At 32.7% G+C, this 21,364-nt stretch overlaps 4 protein-coding genes across 4 annotated transcripts; 2 read left to right on the top strand and 2 right to left on the bottom strand.

Annotated features, from left to right (window-relative positions):
* The first annotated feature begins 300 nt into the window (after positions 1–300).
* Positions 301–1,940, top strand: LOC132936303 (uncharacterized). Its single transcript, XM_061003000.1, has 4 exons — positions 301–1,306; positions 1,363–1,455; positions 1,513–1,569; positions 1,632–1,940. Exons 1-4 carry the CDS (start codon positions 620–622, stop codon positions 1,722–1,724), a joined length of 930 nt encoding a protein of 309 aa, XP_060858983.1. The 5' UTR covers positions 301–619; the 3' UTR covers positions 1,725–1,940.
* Positions 1,941–2,018: 78 nt separating this feature from the next.
* Positions 2,019–2,770, top strand: LOC132936304 (uncharacterized). The gene is made up of 2 exons (XM_061003001.1): positions 2,019–2,629; positions 2,687–2,770. The coding sequence occupies exons 1-2, from the start codon at positions 2,024–2,026 to the stop codon at positions 2,768–2,770; spliced, it is 690 nt and encodes a 229-aa protein (XP_060858984.1). The 5' UTR covers positions 2,019–2,023.
* Positions 2,771–3,465: 695 nt separating this feature from the next.
* Positions 3,466–4,211, bottom strand: LOC132943774 (uncharacterized). The gene is made up of 2 exons (XM_061012903.1): positions 3,573–4,211; positions 3,466–3,501 (listed from the first exon to the last, which is right to left on the bottom strand). The coding sequence occupies exons 1-2, from the start codon at positions 4,209–4,211 to the stop codon at positions 3,466–3,468; spliced, it is 675 nt and encodes a 224-aa protein (XP_060868886.1).
* Positions 4,212–10,262: 6,051 nt separating this feature from the next.
* On the bottom strand, positions 10,263–14,836 carry LOC132943701 (uncharacterized). Its single transcript, XM_061012789.1, has 10 exons — positions 14,821–14,836; positions 14,565–14,624; positions 14,442–14,507; positions 14,312–14,368; positions 14,189–14,254; positions 14,056–14,115; positions 13,925–13,999; positions 11,367–13,677; positions 10,400–11,321; positions 10,263–10,286 (listed from the first exon to the last, which is right to left on the bottom strand). The coding sequence occupies exons 1-10, from the start codon at positions 14,834–14,836 to the stop codon at positions 10,263–10,265; spliced, it is 3,657 nt and encodes a 1,218-aa protein (XP_060868772.1).
* Between the last annotated feature and the right edge of the window lie 6,528 nt (positions 14,837–21,364).

The raw sequence follows: 21,364 nt of genomic DNA, 5'->3' as shown, positions 1-21,364 counted from the left end.
ATTGCCGAACAGCCCAACAAGTAGTAAGTGGGTCCATAGAGGCGACACTCCACTCCACACAAACTCCACCGCCACACATACTCCACCCGTACCGACCGTCACTCCACCCGTGGCGACCATCACCACCACTCCACCGTCACACACACTCCACCCGGACCGACCAACACCACCCCACCTGGCAGTTCACCACTCCACCCCGGCAGACCGCCACTCCACCCGGCCGACCACCACCACCACTCCACCCGGACCGATCGCCACTCCACCCGGGGGCGACCACCACCACCACTCCACCGTCACACACACTCCACCCGGACCGACCACCACCACCCCACCTGGCAGTTCACCACTCCACCCAGGCAGACCACCACTCCACCCGCCATACCACACAGCACAACCCTATCACGCGTTATCACAATACAATTAATATGTGTACGTCAGAAAGTAATTATTTAAAAAATATTCGTGTATAATGTTCGGCTGTCCACCCCCCACTACCTCGGCAGACCACCACCGCCATCAACCTCCCTACCCCGTATAGCTGTAACCCCGACTGAACCACGCGCAATCTTCAGTCGCAGTTTTCCTTTCATAGTGACAAGTTGTAACACAGTGTATAAAAATGGCTTCAAGCAGTGAACGGGTATACAAATATATTGCGCCTGCACCACCGGCCGAACTCATCGACTGTACCAACTACACAATCGATTTTGTAAATCGCAAGTTTTTACAAGTCGGCATCGATCCTACACATGAGTTCAATGTCTCTGTACGCATAATTACTCCGTCGCGTTTTGTAAACATTTCCGTGGACTTTTTGAAACGTATATATTCATTGATGGGGCATATTCTATCACATATACTGGATACTACAGTAAAATACAAAAGATTTATTTTTCTGGAGAACGAATTTGTTTTGCTTACGTCTATGATATATAGAGGGGAGTGTATGTTGGTGATAGAATCAAAAGTTGAACATGGATGTAGAATTTTATTAAGTCCGAAAGAACTAATGGCAATTCAAAACATGGAGTGGACTATTTTCGAAACCGTAAGCAGAAAAACGATGGTCGTACGGCCAATGATTCTATTACAACTTGATCAGATAACGGAATATTTTAAAAATGATTATAATATTGAAAAAGACGCGACATTCGAAGAATTTGTAGCAATAATCAAAGGAATTCAAATTGAATTAATATCTAAACATGTACCGAAGAACAAATATAGTTTTATAAATCAGATAAAACTGCTTGCAACTGACCAACTAGCAATCGGTTGGATGGAGAAACTTAATAAATCATTAAAAGTATGAATGCGTGATTTTTATTTATTTTAATTATATTAAAGTATCTATTTAATTAGGGTGTCGAAGAAAATTACGGTCCGGAAGATTTCTTCTCGCCTCCGTTTACTCAGAGTTGTATGTCTCGGCCAAGCAAACAGTCAAAGAAGACGGTAATCTTATAAATAATAATAATAATAATAATAATAATAAATATACTTTATAATCAGGTGAACGATGAATACGATGGACCCGCCCCCGCCAGAGACGAAACAAAAAATTTAAAAGTAAAGAAAGTATATTATAATCATTTGAAACCTTGAATATAATTGTATTAATTTTTTTTTAGGATTTTTTCGAGACATATGATTCAGCGATGACACCAATAGAAGCCGACAATATAGCAGACGAAAACAGTTGTTTTTCTCAATATTTGTTTTGATATTATATCATATAATTATGTCATATTATGTCATTATATGTTTTGATATACAGTTTGTATAATATTTAAAAAATAAAAAAATCTTTTTTCTCTAAATCATATATGTTTTTACTCCCGCCCATAAAAGGGGCGGGACCACCTTGAGATTCACCTATCTAAATACACCCACCCCATTAATACTAGCGGTATTAGCGCCCCCGGTATCACACCACAAGACAGTCGTGAGTCTTCCGTCAAACGAGTCGCGTGTGCCTTATTACTAACTTCTTTCGAGACAGTCGTGAACGTACATAACAAAAATGGCTAATAATCTGATCGATTGTACTACATTTTTTGTTGATAGCAATATTTTTATAAATATAGGATTAGATCCTGATTTTTTGTTAAATTGCGTTATATGCGTCTCAAATAATTTGCAGTGTGTTAAAATGAGTGTTGAATTATATAAATCTCTAAATATAGCTCTTAACAACATAAATTTTTTACTACCATCTCATTTACTGTTGGAGGAGTTTAAATTGATATCAATAGAAGAATACAACGGTGACAACGTTCTCTCAATAAAGTGTTTGCAACAGGATCAAGATGTGCAATTAACTAAAGAGAATGTTTTAAGGATCTTGCAATTAAGTGATGCCATTGAAGAAGTTATTCAGATGAAAAATGTATACACACGGTCTACTGCATTAAATCAGGCCAGTAAAATTGCAATGTATCTTGGAAAGGAAATGCCGTTACCCAAAGATACAAAAATAAACGATGTTGAAGATTATTTGACCCGTATCAATGTCCAAGAATTGAAAGAACAACTTCCGTTCGCTGGTCTTTGTTTAATAGCAGATTTGAAGATTAAAGCAGTCAAACAATTGGCAAGGGGTTGGTTATCTTCTTCGATCGAAACTAAGGTAATACAATTTTATTTTTACATATTATTTTATACTAAAGAAAACAAATTTTTTTAGCCTGAAGTCAACAGGCTGACGACGAGGGCATTCCTAGCACGTAAAAGGGCAAAAGCAACCCGCAGATTAAGTTTTCATCTATAATATTTTATTATGTAATTTTCATATTGTTGTCAATAATTTATAAAACTTTATATTTACAATATTGTTTTTTTTTTTTATTTTTTTTTATGTCATTATTTTTGTATTAAAACATAATGTAATATTTTATTGTAATATGACATTTTATTATATAATAAAAAGAAAAAACATGAAATTTAAAAAAAAGTATTTTTATTTTACAAACTATTTACAATTTTCTTACATCACCATTAAATGGATTATAAGTTATAATTTGGTCGTGTAAGATGAGACAATAGGCTGCAGTCTTTTCAGGTATGGTAATATCAGTCTCAAATTCAATACGTAGGTCCACGGTTGACGACTTCACATTGTCGTTTTGATGCGATAGATCGACAACGACGATTGGTACATGGTTTTGATAAATATGTTTTGACAGTAACGGCTCGCAGTAGTCTCTTTCGTAGTAAGATTTTTGAAAATCTGTGTAAGCTTTATACAGTATCGAAGTTTGTTTGTTTTGGAAGTCTGCTCGGAAATCTTCGTACGGATACGCTTCAGAATTTAAGTAAACCTTAAGATTTTTCAACCTACAGTGGTCAAATCGACCGGCATCGAGTGTTATATTATTTTTTCGATCCGTTTGAAATCCTATCAATACAAATCTAGGTTTTTCGAGTAAATTGCTAGACTTTACAGTCCACGAATGTGAAGTATTTTTAGGTAGCACTGGATATTCGCAGAGATCCCAGGTTCTGAACGCACACGATAACGTTTTACGAGAATCCAATATTTTTAACAGTCTTAACTTTTCTTTATCACTAACTTTGATAATAGGCATCTTCCATAATATCTTAGTCAGTTCGACGGTAATTTTTTTATTTTTCTCAGAGTTATCAGTAACGTGTAATGTGTCGAAATCGGTTGACGAGCGATTCAAAATCAATTGTTGATTACAATTAAGTAATATTTTTTTGTAATCTTCAAAAAATCCAAATAGATGTTTCAGTGGAACGCAGCCGGTAAACACATTGTTGGCCATGAAATTTTTATTATTATCGTTACTACCCAACGACGACCCCCAAGCCGCATTCTCCAGCGCGTTCAAGTCGTTTGGAGTATATGAACAGTAACCTTTCAAACAAGACGAAATTCCGGGTGATTTTATTTTCTGTACTTCTACTCCGTTTATCTCGTATCGCATTTCGGAGAATAAAAACGCCAATCCATTATTCGAAAAACTAACGTCTCCAACAGCATCGGTAGGTTTATTTACTTTTCCCTCGATGTACAGATAACTCTCACACGGAAAAGTGTAAGAATCCATGTTTAAAACACTTATCCTAATTTCATCGTTATTAGAAAAAGACATGTTTGAATATGGGGTGAACGAATGATAATTCTTTTGTGTTATTTTACACTCGTCGACATAGCCGGCTGCTACGTCTAAATACGAGTCATCCATGATTAAATTTTCAAGGAACGAAGAAAATTTAAATTATTTTTCGTGAGTTTGGTTTCGGGTTTTTTCGGTTTGGATGTTGACTTCTTGACTGTAGATACAATACTGATGGGTGTTTTGATTGTAGCTCTTTTTATATTGATGTTAAATTTGAGTGCCATACCCACGCGTTATTTGCAAGCGAATCGTAATTGGTTCGCCGCGTAGATTTATTAGACAATCGTTCTGATCTTTTAATACGATATTTACTCTAGATATTGAAGTCGTGTTGAGACCATAAAAAACAGGATGTCTAGGTACCTCGACGATTTTATAGCCTGGTGGAACAGTTGGATAGAGTTCGTGTATGATCTGGCTCGGTGCTCCGTCACAAAATGAACCAGTAATCAAGTTGCACTCTACTTTTATACTATTGATTTTCATTATTTTGACCGTACTTTCAGATTCATGATTAAGACCCGTGGTGTATACATCATTTCTGAAACCCAACAATTTCGCTATGCTATTCTCGACGCCCAAGTCCACATCATGACTACACGAGAGCGTACACTTTAATGTGGTATTGTTTGCTTTTAATTCAAACCAATCGACATATTCGGGCACATTTTTTTGTATAAAAGACTCTAACTGATCCAACTCATACGTCCCCGTAGGTATGATAACGTAATCATTTTGACCGATGATATTTCGGAAGGCAATAGTATTGCAACCAGGTTCTATGTTTGGTATAGAATTATTTGTCTGTAAACTCAAAAGACATATCTGTGCAGTATTTTCTACTTCCAACGGTGGAAAGATCTCGCATGACAACTCACTAGAGTTTCCGTTTAACGTTAATGTGAACATGATAAAAACTTTAAACACAAGTGTCCACAGTTTGTAGTATTATATTTCTGCTCTCTGCTATAATTGAAATGTATGTTACATCCGTGAAAATATTGTTGTACTTCTAATGGTGGAGGTAAATTTCCAAAACTGTCGTAATAATAGACTTGATTTCCGATTTTTTTATACGCTACCCAGTGAGTGCCTGTACCGCTTTCCGAATCCAAGTTAACAATCGCTGATTCTATTCGTTTGGGACGTTCAGATAACCTGTCTCTAGTAAACACGCCGATGAAATGAGGTATTTTCATTAAGCGGGCTATTTTTATAAGTTCGTAATCGTACAGTGCTCTTCTGGGTAACGTAGATATTAGTTTTTTTTCGCTTTTTTGCCTCCACCTCTTTTATATGGGGTGAGATATAAACCCGAACCGATTTTGTACGAGTTGCCCTTATACGGAGCGAGATATAACCCCCGGCCCAAATGCGTCGGTGTGTTTCTTTTAAATTCATTAGCCAGCTTAACTACGTTGGAAACGCCGCCAGTTAGAGCTCCCAAGGCCGATAAACCAGCAAAAATCGGAATAAGTGGCAACACGCCGCCTTTTTTCGGAACTGTTATTATTCTAGGAACTTTTGTCTTTTTATTTTTGAATGTTTTTCGTGCGACGGCTACACATTTTTTACTTAATTTCATCAGGTTTTTTTCACCTATATTTTTCTTTATAGCGTTTTTAACTGCTTTGACGGCCGCTTTAAACCCACATCCAGCTCCGATTTTACGTTTTGCTTTCATGGCCGTTGTCACACCCCAAGCCACTGCTTTTTCTTTTAGACTAGAATCTTTTGCCTTGAACCTATCCCAGGCTCGCTGCTCTAATATATAGTCGGCCTCGTTACGATCTGTGATAGAGTTACTACGATCGTACGCAATATCGTGATCTCTACACGCCGAGTCCAAGGGGTTGATTCCTTTATCTCCGTGAGCTAAACGTTTTTTCAAATTTGTTCCCGGTCCACAATATTGATAACCTACACAGATACATCATAGTTTAAATGAATTAAAAATAATCACCAAAACTTACCGGGCACGTGAATCTCGAGTGGTAATTTGTTTATAAGCGTGTTGATGATGCCGCCTCCCTTATTCTTGTTGTTTCTTCGTACGAGTGACATTGTGTACTGATTACATTCTCATTGCAACAAAGATATTTATATATAAAAATGAAATTAATTGAACAAAAACTAAAACTTGCAGTTGAAAACGTGGACCCGCCTACATCGATTCAGAACTATAGACATGGAACGCTTCTCCCCAATACGATACGAGCGCTTATTGTCGGTCCTTCGGGCTGCGGAAAAACCAATTTAATTTTCGCTTTACTAACCAATATAAACGGAATAAGATTTCATAACGTTTACATATATTCTAAAACATTGGATCAACTGAAATATAAAATGTTGAGTGATATTTTATCAGGAATTGATGGAGTACAATTATTTACGTTCTACGAAAACGAACAAGTTATTGAACCCGAGAAAGCCTTACCAAACTCTGTGTTTATTTTCGACGATATTATTTCAGAAAACCAAAAAATCGCTAGAACATACTTTTCCAGAGGTCGACATAATTTAGTGGATGTTTGCTACCTGGCTCAGAGCTATTCAAAAGTACCTAAACAACTTTTGCGTGACAACGCTAATTTTATTGTATTATTTAAACAAGATGAAACTAATTTAAAACATGTTTACATGGAGCATTGCTCTGGCGATATGACGTATACTGAGTTTAAAGACTTTTGCACGACATGTTGGCGTAAGGGGAGATTTGAGTTTATCGTAATTAATAAAGACTGCGAACGCGACGACGGTCGATATCGTCACGGGTTCGACACATTTGTCGTTATATAAACCAACGTTTTTATAAAACTTTGTCATTTGCAAACATGGCTGGTAATGGTGAAGTACTCGGAGAATTGATTAAAGCCAAAGAAAACATTAAACGCAAGTATACAGCATTAAAACACGGTAAAGCCGATATTCATTCATTGGTATCAGAAACATTATACCCGATTATCGAACCATTGAAAGAAATTAAGCGAAATAAACCACCAACATTTCAACCTCAAATCGCAGAACTCGATTCAAAAACTATAAACGAAACAGGAGACACTTTAGATTCTGAAATTTTATTAGACTTTTTAGATTCTTCCAATAGAGACAAAAATTATGGGCCTAAAACACAATCAAACGGCGCTATACATTTAGGTAAAAAAGAAATTAAACTTACTGACAAGACGTTGACTATCGAAGATACTTCATACCCGCTAACGCGAGGTCTTAGCAGTTTGATATTTTCGAAAATCCCGAAATCATACACCGCAGACGATTTGAACACATATAAAACTATATTAATTCAAACATCAGCACATTTAACATTAGACGAGAAAAAAATTAAAAAAGGTGGAAATAAATTCACTGATATAATCAAACCATTGTTCGCATCCGGTAGTGGTATATCTGTAAAACTGCAAAAGCATAATTTAGTTTATTGGAACGACCCTAACGAGTTGGTTAGTCGCTTACGGTTACTTTTGGCCTCTCAATCTGCTGGTAATACAGGCGTTTCCAACGAAATACTTTCAATTTACGAAGAATTGCTTGAAGCAGGCTTAATAAAACGTATTCCAAATGTCTAAACGCGATATAGCAATCGAACTACATAAACCTGCCAGAAAAAATTATACGAGGCGAAGAGTTAATGTGTATGGTAAAAACGATCTATGGCAGGCCGATTTGGTTGAAATGATACCATATTCGAAAATAAATAAAGGTTATAAATATTTTCTAACGGTCATAGATTGTTACACGAAGCTAGCATTTTCTAAACCTTTAAAGTGTAAATCGGCTAAAGAAGTTTCAAATGCAATGTCAAAAATACTACTCAAGCGCTCACCAAAACTATTACAGGTAGATAACGGCAAAGAATTTTACAATGCAACATTCGATGCGTTGATGAAGAAACATAATATACACAAATATTCTACGTATAGTACAACGAAAGGGTGTATCGTAGAACGCTTCAACAAAACTCTTAAGGGCAAAATGTATAGGGAATTCACTGCACGAGGCTCACACGAATGGGTTTCTATTTTACCAAAGTTGGTTGATGAATACAATAATTCAAAACACAGAACAATATCTATGACACCAATACAGGCCGATGCAAATCCTTCATCAGTGGAATTAAAACAGCGCAAAATTATTAACGTAAAAATTAAATTCAACGTTGGCGATTATGTTCGCGTTAGTACATATAAAGGCGTATTTACAAAAGGATATTTACCGAACTGGTCCACGGAAATATTTAAAATTATAAAAATTAATAAAACGTTACCCGTTACATATCAATTACAAGATTATAATGGAAAACCGATCGCTGGTTGTTTTTACTCTGAAGAAATATTAAAAACAAATTATCCAAACGATTTTTTAATAGAGAAAATAATTCGTAGGAAGGGGAAACAGATATTGGTAAAATGGGTGGGGTTTGACAATACGCACAATAGCTGGATTTATACCCGTGATGTTAAAAAATAATTTCAGTCGCTCTACAGACATGAACGTGTTTGGTAGTTCTCGGGATAGTGAAACAAAAAAATTTATTTCAAATCTCGAACATTCGCTCAAAACGTATTCGTCCAAATTGGTTAAATTTGAGCGTTTACTCGAAGAAAATCAAAAATCCATTCAAATACAAGAAGAACAAACGGAAACGTTACAAATAACGTGTTCAGATATAGCTGAGCGTGTAAGTAAACTTGAAAAACCATTACAAGATATCACAGAACAGTTGAAAAAAATAATCAAGGCTGTCGATATTATAAACAAACTATAATGTCTTCGGCCATTTTGGATATTCATTGTCTTCGCGGAGTCCACATCAAATACGTGATTAAAGAGATGTCTATTTTAGACACGGAAACTTTCGCAACTCAACACTGGATCTTTAAACACACTTCTTTGACACAAGACGCAAAAAGTAGGAGTGTAAACAGTTGGTTACAACGTTTGTATCACGGTTTATCATTGGAATACGGAGATGTGGAGTATACAGAGATACAAAAAATATTTGATTCGTTCAAATTCAGTAGAATTTACGTCAAAGGTTTGCACAAACAACGGATTATCAACGAGTTTATGCCGCACGCCACCGTCTTTGACATGGAAAACTGGGAAAATTGTCCTCGGCTTCGTGAATTGAACGAAGAAACACTACCATGTTGTATTTTTCATATGGAGTTTAATCCAAAACAATGTACATCGTATAAAGTATTTGCATTAAAAAAATGGTATCTTGATAATGTTTAAGATTATAACAATATTTTTTTATTTAATAAACAATAATAATATTTGAACATTGGTTTATTTATTTTTTCCTATGTTTAAGAAGGTTTAATTTAAAAAAAAAATCACAGATATATACAATAATATTTAAACATTGGTTTATTTATAAGGTATAATTTTAAAAAAATCACAGATATATACAATAATATTTAAACATTGGTTTATTTATAAGGTAAAATTTAAAAAAAAAATCACAGATATATACAATAATATTTAAACATTGGTTTATTTATAAGGTATAATTTTAAAAAAATCACAGATATATACAATAATATTTAAACATTGGTTTATTTATAAGGTAAAATTTAAAAAAAATCACAGATATATACAATAATATTTAAACATTGGTTTATTTATAAGGTATAATTTTAAAAAAATCACAGATATATACAATAATATTTAAACATTGGTTTATTTATAAGGTAAAATTTAAAAAAAAAATCACAGATATATACAATAATATTTAAACATTGGTTTATTTATAAGGTATAATTTTAAAAAAATCACAGATATATACAATAATATTTAAACATTGGTTTATTTATAAGGTAAAATTTAAAAAAAATCACAGATATATACAATAATATTTAAACATTGGTTAATTTATAAGGTATAATTTAAAAAATCACAGATATATTACACAATAATATTTAGTTTTACAAGTACCCCCAAGGTAACGTTTCTATTACGTCACCGGTCGAATACATAACCATACGTTTATCGTATTCCATTTTAAACGTCTTTGATGTTATTATTGTCGCTAATTCCTTAGTTTTTGAATTTCGTATTATTTGTTGAAATCGCAGTTCTATGTCCCTTATTTCATCGTTCATTATTTTTTTCATACTGTCCATATTTAATTTTTGAATATTTTCGAAACTAAGTGTGAATCCTTTTATTTTTGTCGTTGTTCGATTTTCAATATCTGTGTGCGCTATACTTTTAGGGCCTGTAGATACCCAGTCGGTTATATGTATACCTGGTCCTAATTCATCCGTCCACTCGCCTAGCATACACCCCGTCTTCACTTCGACATCATCGTAAATATAAAACACACTATCTGTATCGTAATATACGACTTTCTCGCCGAGATTATCTAACATGGTATATAATCTTAATCTAGCATTCGATGTTGTGAAAGCAGCTACGTATATACTAGTATTATATTCGTGCCCGACGTATTCGTTAATTTTTTTATACGACACTTCCACTAAATCGTCAGTCAAAAAAACTATGTTTTCAGTTTCCAATTTACTGTCCAACAATACTTGGTACCATCTGTCCGGTTTTGATATTATTTCGGTTTTCGTCTGATTAGGCCTTTGTCCAAACTTACCCCAAAACGAATTTAGACATATTTTAGCAAGTGCTCTTAATCCAGGATTTTCTTTTATATTTTCAATGTCCATATCGATTCCTACTGCATTTTTTACTGCTGAAATATAATCATTAACCGTCCGATAGTCATTTTTCCACGAGCTTGTTTCTAACTTAATTTTTAAAAATCGCTTAATATACTCCTTAAATAATGTGTTGGATTTTTTTTCAAAATGTTGCACTTCATAAATTTTCATGATTTTATATCCTTTTTCTAAAGCTTTTTGTACTTCGTCCGTTGTCCAAGTTCCTATAAGTGCTTTCTGCTCATCGTTGTGTGTACATTGTCTAATTTTATCTAGCTGGCACTGTTTACAAAGTGTAAATATTAATTTATTAGTTTTCACCGGAAGTACGGGATGATATAAATCGGTCGGCGGTAGTATTTTGCATTTGATGAAACCATACCAATTTGATTCCGAGTATTTTTTTATTGATGGATTAAAAAATTGTTTAGGATGACCTACGGGGTAATTGTCATAGTACATTACTGTTGGGTATAAACTACACACATCAATGTATTTAATTTTTTTATTTTTAACCATTAACTTTGTGGCATTGGTCCTTCCTCCGAAAAATGCGTCTCTGGGGTTTAGTGGTTCAATTACATCATTTTGATACTGCAACATTTGTTTGTAATTTTTGTGCTTTTTCCATTTACAACTCCACATCTCTTCAACTTGGTACCCTTTTTGTTTCAAATTAATTGTCCGTCTTATCGTATCATTGTATAAATCAGTCATAGTGTTATTATTAACGGGGTTAATATCGTTAGGATTAAAACACTCCGGACAACCGTGCCAGAAACAGCCATGATATTGGTATACTTTTTTCTCTGTCTCGTCGTAACCGTCTACTCTAGCACCGCATATAGTAACTTCTCCACCGTTTAACGCGTGTTTTATATTTTTATTTTCGTTCAATATTTTGCTTTTCAGCCACTTTATCGAATCGTCTGAAAAATTGTCTTTTTTAACATTTTGAACGACTGCTATAGTACCACCGGACAAGTCGCTCTGTCGATAAATGGCCATACAAACACTAGCGATCGTTATATATTTAAAAGGATCAATATTACACACGTCCAAAAATTGTTTTCTCAGCTCCAAACACCCTCTTCGTAATATGTCGACATCCGAATTGCAATATTCTTCCAACTCCAATTGGAAATCGAATACATAATTCTTATTTATCAATTCGTCGTGCCAATTTATAAATGCTGCACGGTGTTTTGTCGTCATAGAATTATAACCGTAATGCGTTTTGTCCGGCAAAGGTCCTACATATCTTTGATTTTCCGGCGTATTAAAAAAATGTGGAAAGTACCCTTTTTTTGCTTCTTTAAGTCCAAACGTTTTCGGAAATTCAGATAATTTTGACTGTATAAAATTATGACTATCTATGAATTTAATGTTTAAGCCCCCATATTTTATTTCGAGCATCATAATTTTGGTCCCGTTACGAATTACTTCGTACTTGACGGTCGGCATATTTTTTAAAATGTACTGTATAATGAAATAGGTGTCGTACGCTTTCGAATTATGTGCTATGTAAGTTGTTCCTTTCATTACTTTGCTCAGCGCCCATTTACAAAATTTATCATTGGCCGAACCAGCGTCGTCTGTAGAAAATACATATTTTCGGCCTTCAAAATCGTGAGCAATAACCATATTTGGTATGTGCGTACCGGTATTTTGCTGAGCTTCATAGTCAAAAAATACATAATTTGTCGAAAACGTACAGTTTTTCTGTTTTTCTGTTGATTTTTCGTTACAGATACATGATTCTACACAATATCCTCCTTTACCGGTTCTCCGTTGCATATAACATTTATGGTCACTAATTCGAATGTTTTCTTGCTTGCAATTATGACATTGTCCATAACCGCAAACACTGGTGTGCGTGCGGTCATTCCTCTGTACGACAAAATTACAACCGTTACATTTATATTCTTTATCACAAACGTTTTTATGTTTTCTTAAACACTCATTATTAACACAATAACGGTTACACTCGTGACAAAAAATTTTTTTACATGTAAAGTTTTGTATGTGATATTTTTCGTTACACAGCCTACACTTTTGCCCAGGTCCATTTTTACAGGCGTGCTTCTTTTTATTGTTATACCCCGTATCGCATAACTCGCAGTAGTATACACGTTCTCTGAACGCTGACATAGAAAAAATACAATGAAAATGATCATTTTTTTTCAAAAGGTAAACTTTATATCTATTTTCAGTTCCTGTGTAGTCGATTTCACAACAATTATCTGCGTTTACGACTTTAACTTGAATTTTGAGTAGTTTTTCAACCTTTGATATGTCACGATACGTAAACGGCCTGCTGTCATTTATTTCTAATTGCTGGCATAGTTCTTTTGTCAAACGTGTTTGAATATCGTATTTACCAAGTCGCAGGTTTTTGATTTGGTAATTGTTTAATTTGTGTCCTAATATAACCGAGGTCTTGTAAGATAGTCCCACTATAATAGCACGGGGGCAACATAGTTCATCCTGATTTTTAATTTGTGCTATACATCTTTTGTTTTTGCTAAATAGGTCCAAGTACTCCCAGGTTGGTTTAGGTTTTCCACCTTTAGGCATTATGATAACTTGAAAACCGAACACCGTATCGTTGATGTTCACTGATTGATCCGACGTTAATATATCACTGATTTTATTTAAAATTTTCTCTCCTGACACATTACACGTCATATTGCCAGTGGATATTGGTGTAAAAAACTTCGGATTGTTGGCGTGCATATTAACGATGTCACCATCAGTGAAATTTGTAATTTTTTTAATATTTTCAATCATATTTTGTAATCCTTCCTCCAATAACGTATTTAAACTAACTATATCTAAATCCCCCGACATAGGTTTTAATGTGATATTATAATCAATCATATAAGCATTATACTTTTTTATAAATTTAGTTTTCTTATTGTTAATTTTCAACAAGTCAGACTCTAAGATGAGCGTTTCAACGTTGTATGCTAGTTTTGCTTTTTTTGCTCCGAGCGGTGTGTCTATGTGTATACGTTTACCTAAAAAAAAATTTGCACTCATATAAAAATATACACTAATATAAAAATACTAAATAAATACTTTGATTAGAAGGTCCAGCTGGTATATTCTCAACGAAAATATCGGGGGCTACTTCAATCATATTCTTATGCTTACCTATAGAAAAAAAAATATGTTGATATATAAATATAAATATAAATAGTTTATCATACTTTTTTCGAAATTATCCAACACTTTAGTGCAATATTCGTCGTCTTCAAACATTATATCATCTAGGAAAATAATAATATTAATATTTTACACTAAATATAGGTACATTTCATACTTATTTCATTATTTTCATACTTATTTCATTATTTTCGAACTTATCCATCACTTTAGCGCAATATTCGTCGTCTTGAAACGTTGTATCTGGGAAAATAATAATTATAATAATATTTGACACTAAGTATAGATAATTTTTCGTACTTGTTTCATTATTTTCGACATTAGTGCACAATTCGTCGTCTTCAAACATTATATCATCTAGGAAAATAATAATATTAATATTTTACACTAAATATAGGTACATTTCATACTTATTTCATTATTTTCATACTTATTTCATTATTTTCGAACTTATCCATCACTTTAGCGCAATATTCGTCGTCTTGAAACGTTGTATCTGGGAAAATAATAATTATAATAATATTTGACACTAAGTATAGATAATTTTTCGTACTTGTTTCATTATTTTCGACATTAGTGCACAATTCGTCGTCTTCAAACGTTATATTATCATCTAGCAAAATAATAATAATATTAATAAAAAGAAAATATACACACCCCTAACACTACTACTAGGTAAATGTTTACAAATATTTTTCTAAGCTCCTTAAAAATGATACAGGTTGAATAACTACGTATTGCCTAAACACAACTCCTTAAAAATGATCGATGGGGTACAAAATATTTTTAAGTTATAACCATGTACTTACCGTGATTTTTTTTCATATGTTTTCGTAGATTACCATGCCTATTTTTCGTGTGTCTTTTAAGACTGTCATTTCGAACAAATAAAACACCACAAACCGCACATTTGAATTTTTTTTTTTTATGACTCTTTAAATGCCTAGTTAAATTATCTTTCCGAGAGAAAATGGATAAACACTCGTTGCATTTAAACATTTTTAAAAATATAACGTCTGAATGGTAGTGTACAAGTTGACAGACTGACTTGTCCTGGGTCTTTAGTGATTATTATTATTATAAAAAAGACTCTTTTACCCTGGAAGGGGTAAACATCCCTGGTAGAGGTTGACACATGTAATCAAATGACCGTATCGTCCTTGGTCTGCACTGAGTATTACAAAAGACTCAGGGTAGATACCGATTCTACTCACTTGTCTGATGCGATCATTTTTTAAGACGAACAATATTATGTAGGTCAGTACGACTGTAACACGTTATACGCTTGTGTGTTAAAATGTTTGGTTTAGCAATAGTTTTTATTTTTTATTTTATAAACACTCGGGAAGTTTCTAGACATAAAAAGAGTAATGACAATGAGTCCGAAATGCCATCTCAAATGGAATTAGATGCACTGTAAGTTTATTATTATTATTATTATTATTATTATTATTATTAATTTGACTTATTTAATGTTTAGTGTCAGAGTGCAACCAGTACCGCCCGTTGACGAACCAGCGCCACAGCTAGAAGACGTATGGCGTCGTTTAGACGAACTACTCATGGCCGTAAGGTAAGCAACTTTAACATTATTTACATATATTTCTTTTTAATTTATGATATATTATGATGTTTAGTCGAGACGAGCAAGTGTCACCACCAGTCATAAATATAATGGACCTCTATGTTTATGGAGAGTTATCAGATACCGATGATGAAATTGAATCGGTAGATATTGAAGATGGAATGACAGATGTCGACATGGATACCGATGAAACAATGTCCGAAGTATATTCACCGGCTGTATCAGATGACGAATTGTAAATATATATATATATATATATAATTAATAAATAATGTCCATTTATTATTATTATGAATTTTTATTTTACAAATATATATAATGAGTATATTGTGTACAAGATTCAATTTTACTACATGTTTCATTCAATGTCCTTTCATCATCACTGTAATCTTCACCCCACATAAATTTGTTCAATGCTTTGAGACATATAGCGTCAGTGGCTTCCAAATCCTCACCCCATACATCATTTTGGTTTTCTATAATGGTAAATATATTAAAATGTATAAAAACAATAATAAAATGAACGTACCATCTGTTCGTTGGTCATTTTGTTCATCGCCAACAGATATATTTGTTTCTTGGCTTAATAACGAGTTATAAAAAACTCGTCTTGGTGTATTTGATAGCTATAATATATAAACTGTATTATTTTTAATTATAATATGAAAATAATTTAACTTACCATTTCATCAAACTCGCCATTCCCTAAAAAATCAATAAATCCTGTTGATATGTCCGGTGTAAATATTATATTAGACACTTGGCTGCTGGTACACGACATTTTAAAATACTTTAATCACGGAGACGTTATGGTTTTGTATGACTATACATCGGAGTGACGACTGAAAGGGTGGTTGTGGTCATTCAGCGGTGATCTTGTAGGTTAGGGTACAGTCGTCGGACAAAAGTATGTGGGTGTTTACGTTATATTAAACATTATACATAAACGGGGTGAAGACTGAAAGGGATGGTCATTTAGCGGTGACCTTGCAGGTATTTGTGTGACGGTGGAGTGGTGGTGGTGGCGGTCTGCCGGGTGGAGTGGCGGTCTGCCGGGGTGGAGTGGTGAACTGCCAGGTGGGGTGGTGGTGGTCGGTCCGGGTGGAGTGTGTGTGACGGTGGAGTGGTGGTGGTGGTCGCCCCCGGGTGGAGTGGCGGTCGGTCCGGGTGGAGTGGTGGTGGTGGTCTGCCGGGTGGAGTGGCGGTCTGCCGTGGTGGAGTGGTGAACTGCCAGGTGGGGTGGTGTTGGTCGGTCCGGGTGGAGTGTGTGTGACGGTGGAGTGGTGGTGATGGTCGCCACGGGTGGAGTGACGGTCGGTACGGGTGGAGTATGTGTGGCGGTGGAGTTTGTGTGGAGTGGAGTGTCGCCTCTATGGACCCACTTACTACTCCAACAAATTGTAAAAAGAAATGAGATTGCAAACATTTTAAACTTTTAATATATTACTTAAAATATATAATTATTTTTATTTTTATTCTGTCTTAAAAATGTATTACCTAACCCAACCTATTTTGTATTTATTATATTTATTTTATTTATTTAGTATTTAGAATTATGTGTTTCAAAAAATTTCTATCCCCTCCCTTATACAAATTCATAATTACTCCGCTATTATGTGATATAAATTCGAAAAAAATATTGGATTATAAGACGTATGCAAATGGAATGTAAAATAATATTTTTTTTTAACAATTATTGGATTAAAAAATGTATTAAAATGAAATATAATATGATTAATATGAATAATATAAAACAAGCAGTCCTGACTGATTCAACCTAGCCTAAGCTATTATAGTAGATATATATAGCGACTTGAAATTTGGAATAGTGATTCCTTATAATTCTCTAGATTTGCAATTACAATTTTTTTTATACATGTATTTCAATGAATTAATTAAAACGATGGTACAAAAACATTTGCGGAAATCATTATTTTATATTTGTATATTTATTTATAAGTCAATGTTTTTAAGTTTATATGCATACGCACAACAGTATTTTACTGCCACGCTTATAGAGAGTTTTGATTTTTTATTTCTTTACGTATTATAAAACTTTCTAACAGAGACTCCCTCCCCATAACTAGCCTGCACCATCATCATTCCTTTGATTGATCTTTCCCATCCTCGCTGTTGTAACAATATATCAGGAGCCTTGCAATAAAGTCACCTTTTAGGATAGTAAAAATGTTTAGATTTTCTTCAGCGCCATCTTTTCTGATAGGGAAGTGAATCTAGTTGGTACTCTTAAATTTGGTTTGGGGGTCAAAAGTTAAATTTTCGCAGTAGTTTTCATAAGCAACGGGAAAATCAAAAAAAATTAAGTAAAAACGGGAATATTTACGAAAATAATTTTTTTATTTTAATTAATAAATTGTTGTTATTGGTACAATTTTTTTTACATGCAATTCATCTCTTAAGTTCTAAAACAAGGTTCCACGTAAATATGTTATATATAAATTACTTTATACACAATAATATCATCAATTATAATTGGTAATACCATAGGCTGACCGACAGTTTTCCCTCAGAATCGTTTTTCTTATACAATAATAACTTATCATTGAATTCAAATTTAATACCATCCATTATAGTGACCCACTTGTAACGTATTATACAGCAGAGTGACACCCACTTGCCTACCTTTTTACTATTATATCCGTGCGCAAACAGATATATAACAATATTGGATATTAATAAGTAACAACAATTGTTAACTTAAGTTGAATTTCAATGGGAAAGCGAATATTGTTGGTGCATTGAGGAGATCAAAATTCTCAATAGTTTATATATAAATTACTTTATTCACAATAATATCATCAAATATACTTGGTAATATCATAGGCTGACTGACCGTTTTCTCTCATAATCGTTTTTCTTAAACAATGATGTTATATTATAATTGAAATTTAACACTGTCCATAATACAGTGACCCATTTGTAACCTATTTTTAAATCGTTAAAATACTTAAATTCACCAACTTTTGAAGTATATTACTTTCAAAATAATGATTTCAGAAAATTGTTTTTTGCACAATTGATCTTAAGTCTTAACTCGTTGAAAATGGAAAATTGTCGGGTAAAAAAATATTAAAAATACATAGACACAATTTTTTTTAAGGATTTAAAGTTCGAATCGTATCAATATGTATCAAATTTAAAATTTAATAATAATTATTTTGTAGTTAAAAATGTATAAAATGCACAACTTTTATAGCTATAAGGATTGAAAATTTAAAACAAAGTTCCACGTAAATATGTTATATATAAATTACTTTATTCACAATTATATCATCAAATATACTTGGTAATATCATAGGCTGACCGACTGTTTTCTCTCAGAATCGTTTTTCTTATACAATGATATTATATTATAACTGAATTCAAATCAGACACTGTGCATTATACAGTGACCCACTTGTAACCTACCGTATAGCAGAGCGACATCCTCTAACCAATTTTATTATTTTTTATTTTTGTGTCTTTGTACACGATAAGTATTCGATATGATGCTTCGATTTTAACTTCAGTATGTTGTTCAGTATCTGTAAGTTAGATTTTTGTCAGCATTTATAAAATTGAAACTTAAAAATGTGTAGTTAAAAATATATAAAATGTTTAACTTTTATGGCTAAGGCTTTATTTGAAATTTAAAATTGGGTTCCACATACGTAGATTATTATGTAACCAAAAAATATAACAGATAGTTTCCTTTTTATAGTTATTTTATGTTCGTATTTGGATGGTTAACCTAACCTAACCGTAAATACATGAAATTTTGACTGGATGTTTATATTAGCTTTTCCTATACACAATAACATTTTCAAAATATTTTGACTTATTTTGAGCTGTTTACGGATATTTTCAGTTTCCAATTTTTTTAGTTTTTTATTCTATAAATATCAATTAAATTTAATTTTTGGGTAAAAAAGCTTGAAAATATAATAGAAGGCTCCTGATTTATTTTTTTCAAAGACCGATGAAAATTTTAAAAATCCATAGTCACAACTTTTTTTATAAACATTTAAAGTTCATATATTGTTAAAATACGTAAAATTCACGAAAATGTGCAAATAATTTTGGGTTAAAAATTCTTAAACATTTTCTTTTTAAATCTATGATTTTAAAAAGTAATCCACGATTTCTAATAAGTTTGTCTACATTTATCAAAAAAAAAGGTCTAAAAGCATATCAAAATACATTTTTACGAGCGTTTGTAGTTCATATTATTACATTATTGGATATTCACTCGATTTCTCATATAACGATTTTCTTATTTTGTTGTAATTAAAAAATGACTGTAGATACTTGTAAATTTTACTGAATGTTTATATTATTTTTATTTTATATACACCATAAAATGTTGACTCGTATTGAGCTGTTTATGGTCAACTTTAAATTTAAATTTTTTTAGTTTTTTTTTTTATGAATATAAATAAAGTTTAATTTATTGGGCCAAAAAGCGTGAAAATTTAGTACAAGGCTCTTGATATATTGTTACAATAGCAGTTGAAAAAGATTAAAAATTTATGGGCACAATTTTTTTTATAAGCATTCAATGTTTGAATTTTGACGAAACTTCACAAATTGAGTATTTACAAATTATTTAGTAGTTAAAAATGTATAAAATATTCAACTTTTATAGCTAAGGATTAGTACTTTACAACAAAGTTATTAATTCTGTTACCAAAAAATCTAAAAAATACATAAACACAGTTTTTCAATAGTTAATTTAAGTTCAAATTTGGATGAAATTACATATTAAAAAACCAAGAATAACCATTTAAGTTATTTTGTTCTAATTTTATAATATTAATTCAGCCGGCTACCGTATTAATAATAAGTTACTGACAAACCGTCACCGTTTAGAATCGTATTTCGTATACAATGATATTATATTATTATTGAATTCAAACTTAATACCATCCATTTATACAGTGACCCACTTGTAACCTACTGTTCAACAGAGCGACATCTACTTTCAAACCTTGTTTGTCATAAAGCTGTTTATAACTTCATAAGTTTATTGTTAATGTATGTAATTGTATCTATTTATTGCTAATGACGAATTGGCTATCAAACTAACCATGTTTATATTACCCATACGGCCATACCGGACACTGATTAGTGATTACCAAGACCAAGTACCTACCTTTGAAAATGACACCCACCCTAGACTTTTTTTTTGTGGTTCAGTAAACCACGAAATGCATGATATGGCCTCTGTGTAAAACGCCTAAAATCTAAATTATCTCACTGACAAATTTTGTAAAATAGTCCTTATACTGACCTGAGTTTCGCAGTGATAATAATTTTGAAAATAGATTTTATTTGGTTATTAAGCTAACTTTGGCTCCTTCAAGCCACATTTTTAATTTTTAATTTTTAAAAACAAAAAAACCCGTATTTTTAGAAATTTTAGTAGATATAAAATGTAATCTTAAAATTCGACTCAGAACAAGCATGATCTTATTAAAATTTTGCTAATGTCATTATAGGTACCTAACCTAACCTAAAATAGGTTTGTAACGAACCCAATAATATACAATACTATATTATTGTGATCCGTTTCGTCTTGAAGTATATTAGGTAACATAAAAGATTAGATAACGATTAGCATATAATTTAAATATATGAACCAATGTCATAAATCCTATTAAAATATGCTGTGGAATACAACAAGAGCGCTGTTATTCGATCTTGGAATCGCATTTCAATAGGTCCTACGATCTCACCTGAACAGGTTAAGAAAATAGTAACCAGATGGC

This window comes from Metopolophium dirhodum, chromosome 1, assembly GCF_019925205.1.
Source record: "Metopolophium dirhodum isolate CAU chromosome 1, ASM1992520v1, whole genome shotgun sequence".
Classification (NCBI taxonomy): Eukaryota; Metazoa; Arthropoda; class Insecta; order Hemiptera; family Aphididae; genus Metopolophium; species Metopolophium dirhodum.
This window is presented reverse-complemented; position numbering and strand designations above follow the sequence as displayed.

Excerpts from the sequence above, each read along its gene's own strand:
- LOC132936303 (XM_061003000.1), top strand. The coding sequence starts at position 620 with ATGGCTTCAAGCAGTGAACGGGTATACAAATATATTGCGCCTGCACCA. Across the intron at positions 1,307-1,362 it reads AACTTAATAAATCATTAAAA|GGTGTCGAAGAAAATTACGG; the intron begins GTATGAATGCGT and ends CTATTTAATTAG. Across the intron at positions 1,456-1,512 it reads GCAAACAGTCAAAGAAGACG|GTGAACGATGAATACGATGG; the intron begins GTAATCTTATAA and ends CTTTATAATCAG.
- LOC132936304 (XM_061003001.1), top strand. The coding sequence starts at position 2,024 with ATGGCTAATAATCTGATCGATTGTACTACATTTTTTGTTGATAGCAAT. Across the intron at positions 2,630-2,686 it reads CTTCTTCGATCGAAACTAAG|CCTGAAGTCAACAGGCTGAC; the intron begins GTAATACAATTT and ends AAATTTTTTTAG.
- LOC132943774 (XM_061012903.1), bottom strand. The coding sequence starts at position 4,211 with ATGGATGACTCGTATTTAGACGTAGCAGCCGGCTATGTCGACGAGTGT. Across the intron at positions 3,502-3,572 it reads GGAAGATGCCTATTATCAAA|AACCTGGGATCTCTGCGAAT; the intron begins GTTAGTGATAAA and ends GTGTGCGTTCAG.
- LOC132943701 (XM_061012789.1), bottom strand. Across the intron at positions 14,508-14,564 it reads TGTCGAAAATAATGAAACAA|ATACAACGTTTCAAGACGAC; the intron begins GTACGAAAAATT and ends TTATTTTCCCAG. Across the intron at positions 13,678-13,924 it reads AGCTGGACCTTCTAATCAAA|ATATAGTTAGTTTAAATACG; the intron begins GTATTTATTTAG and ends CGGGGGATTTAG.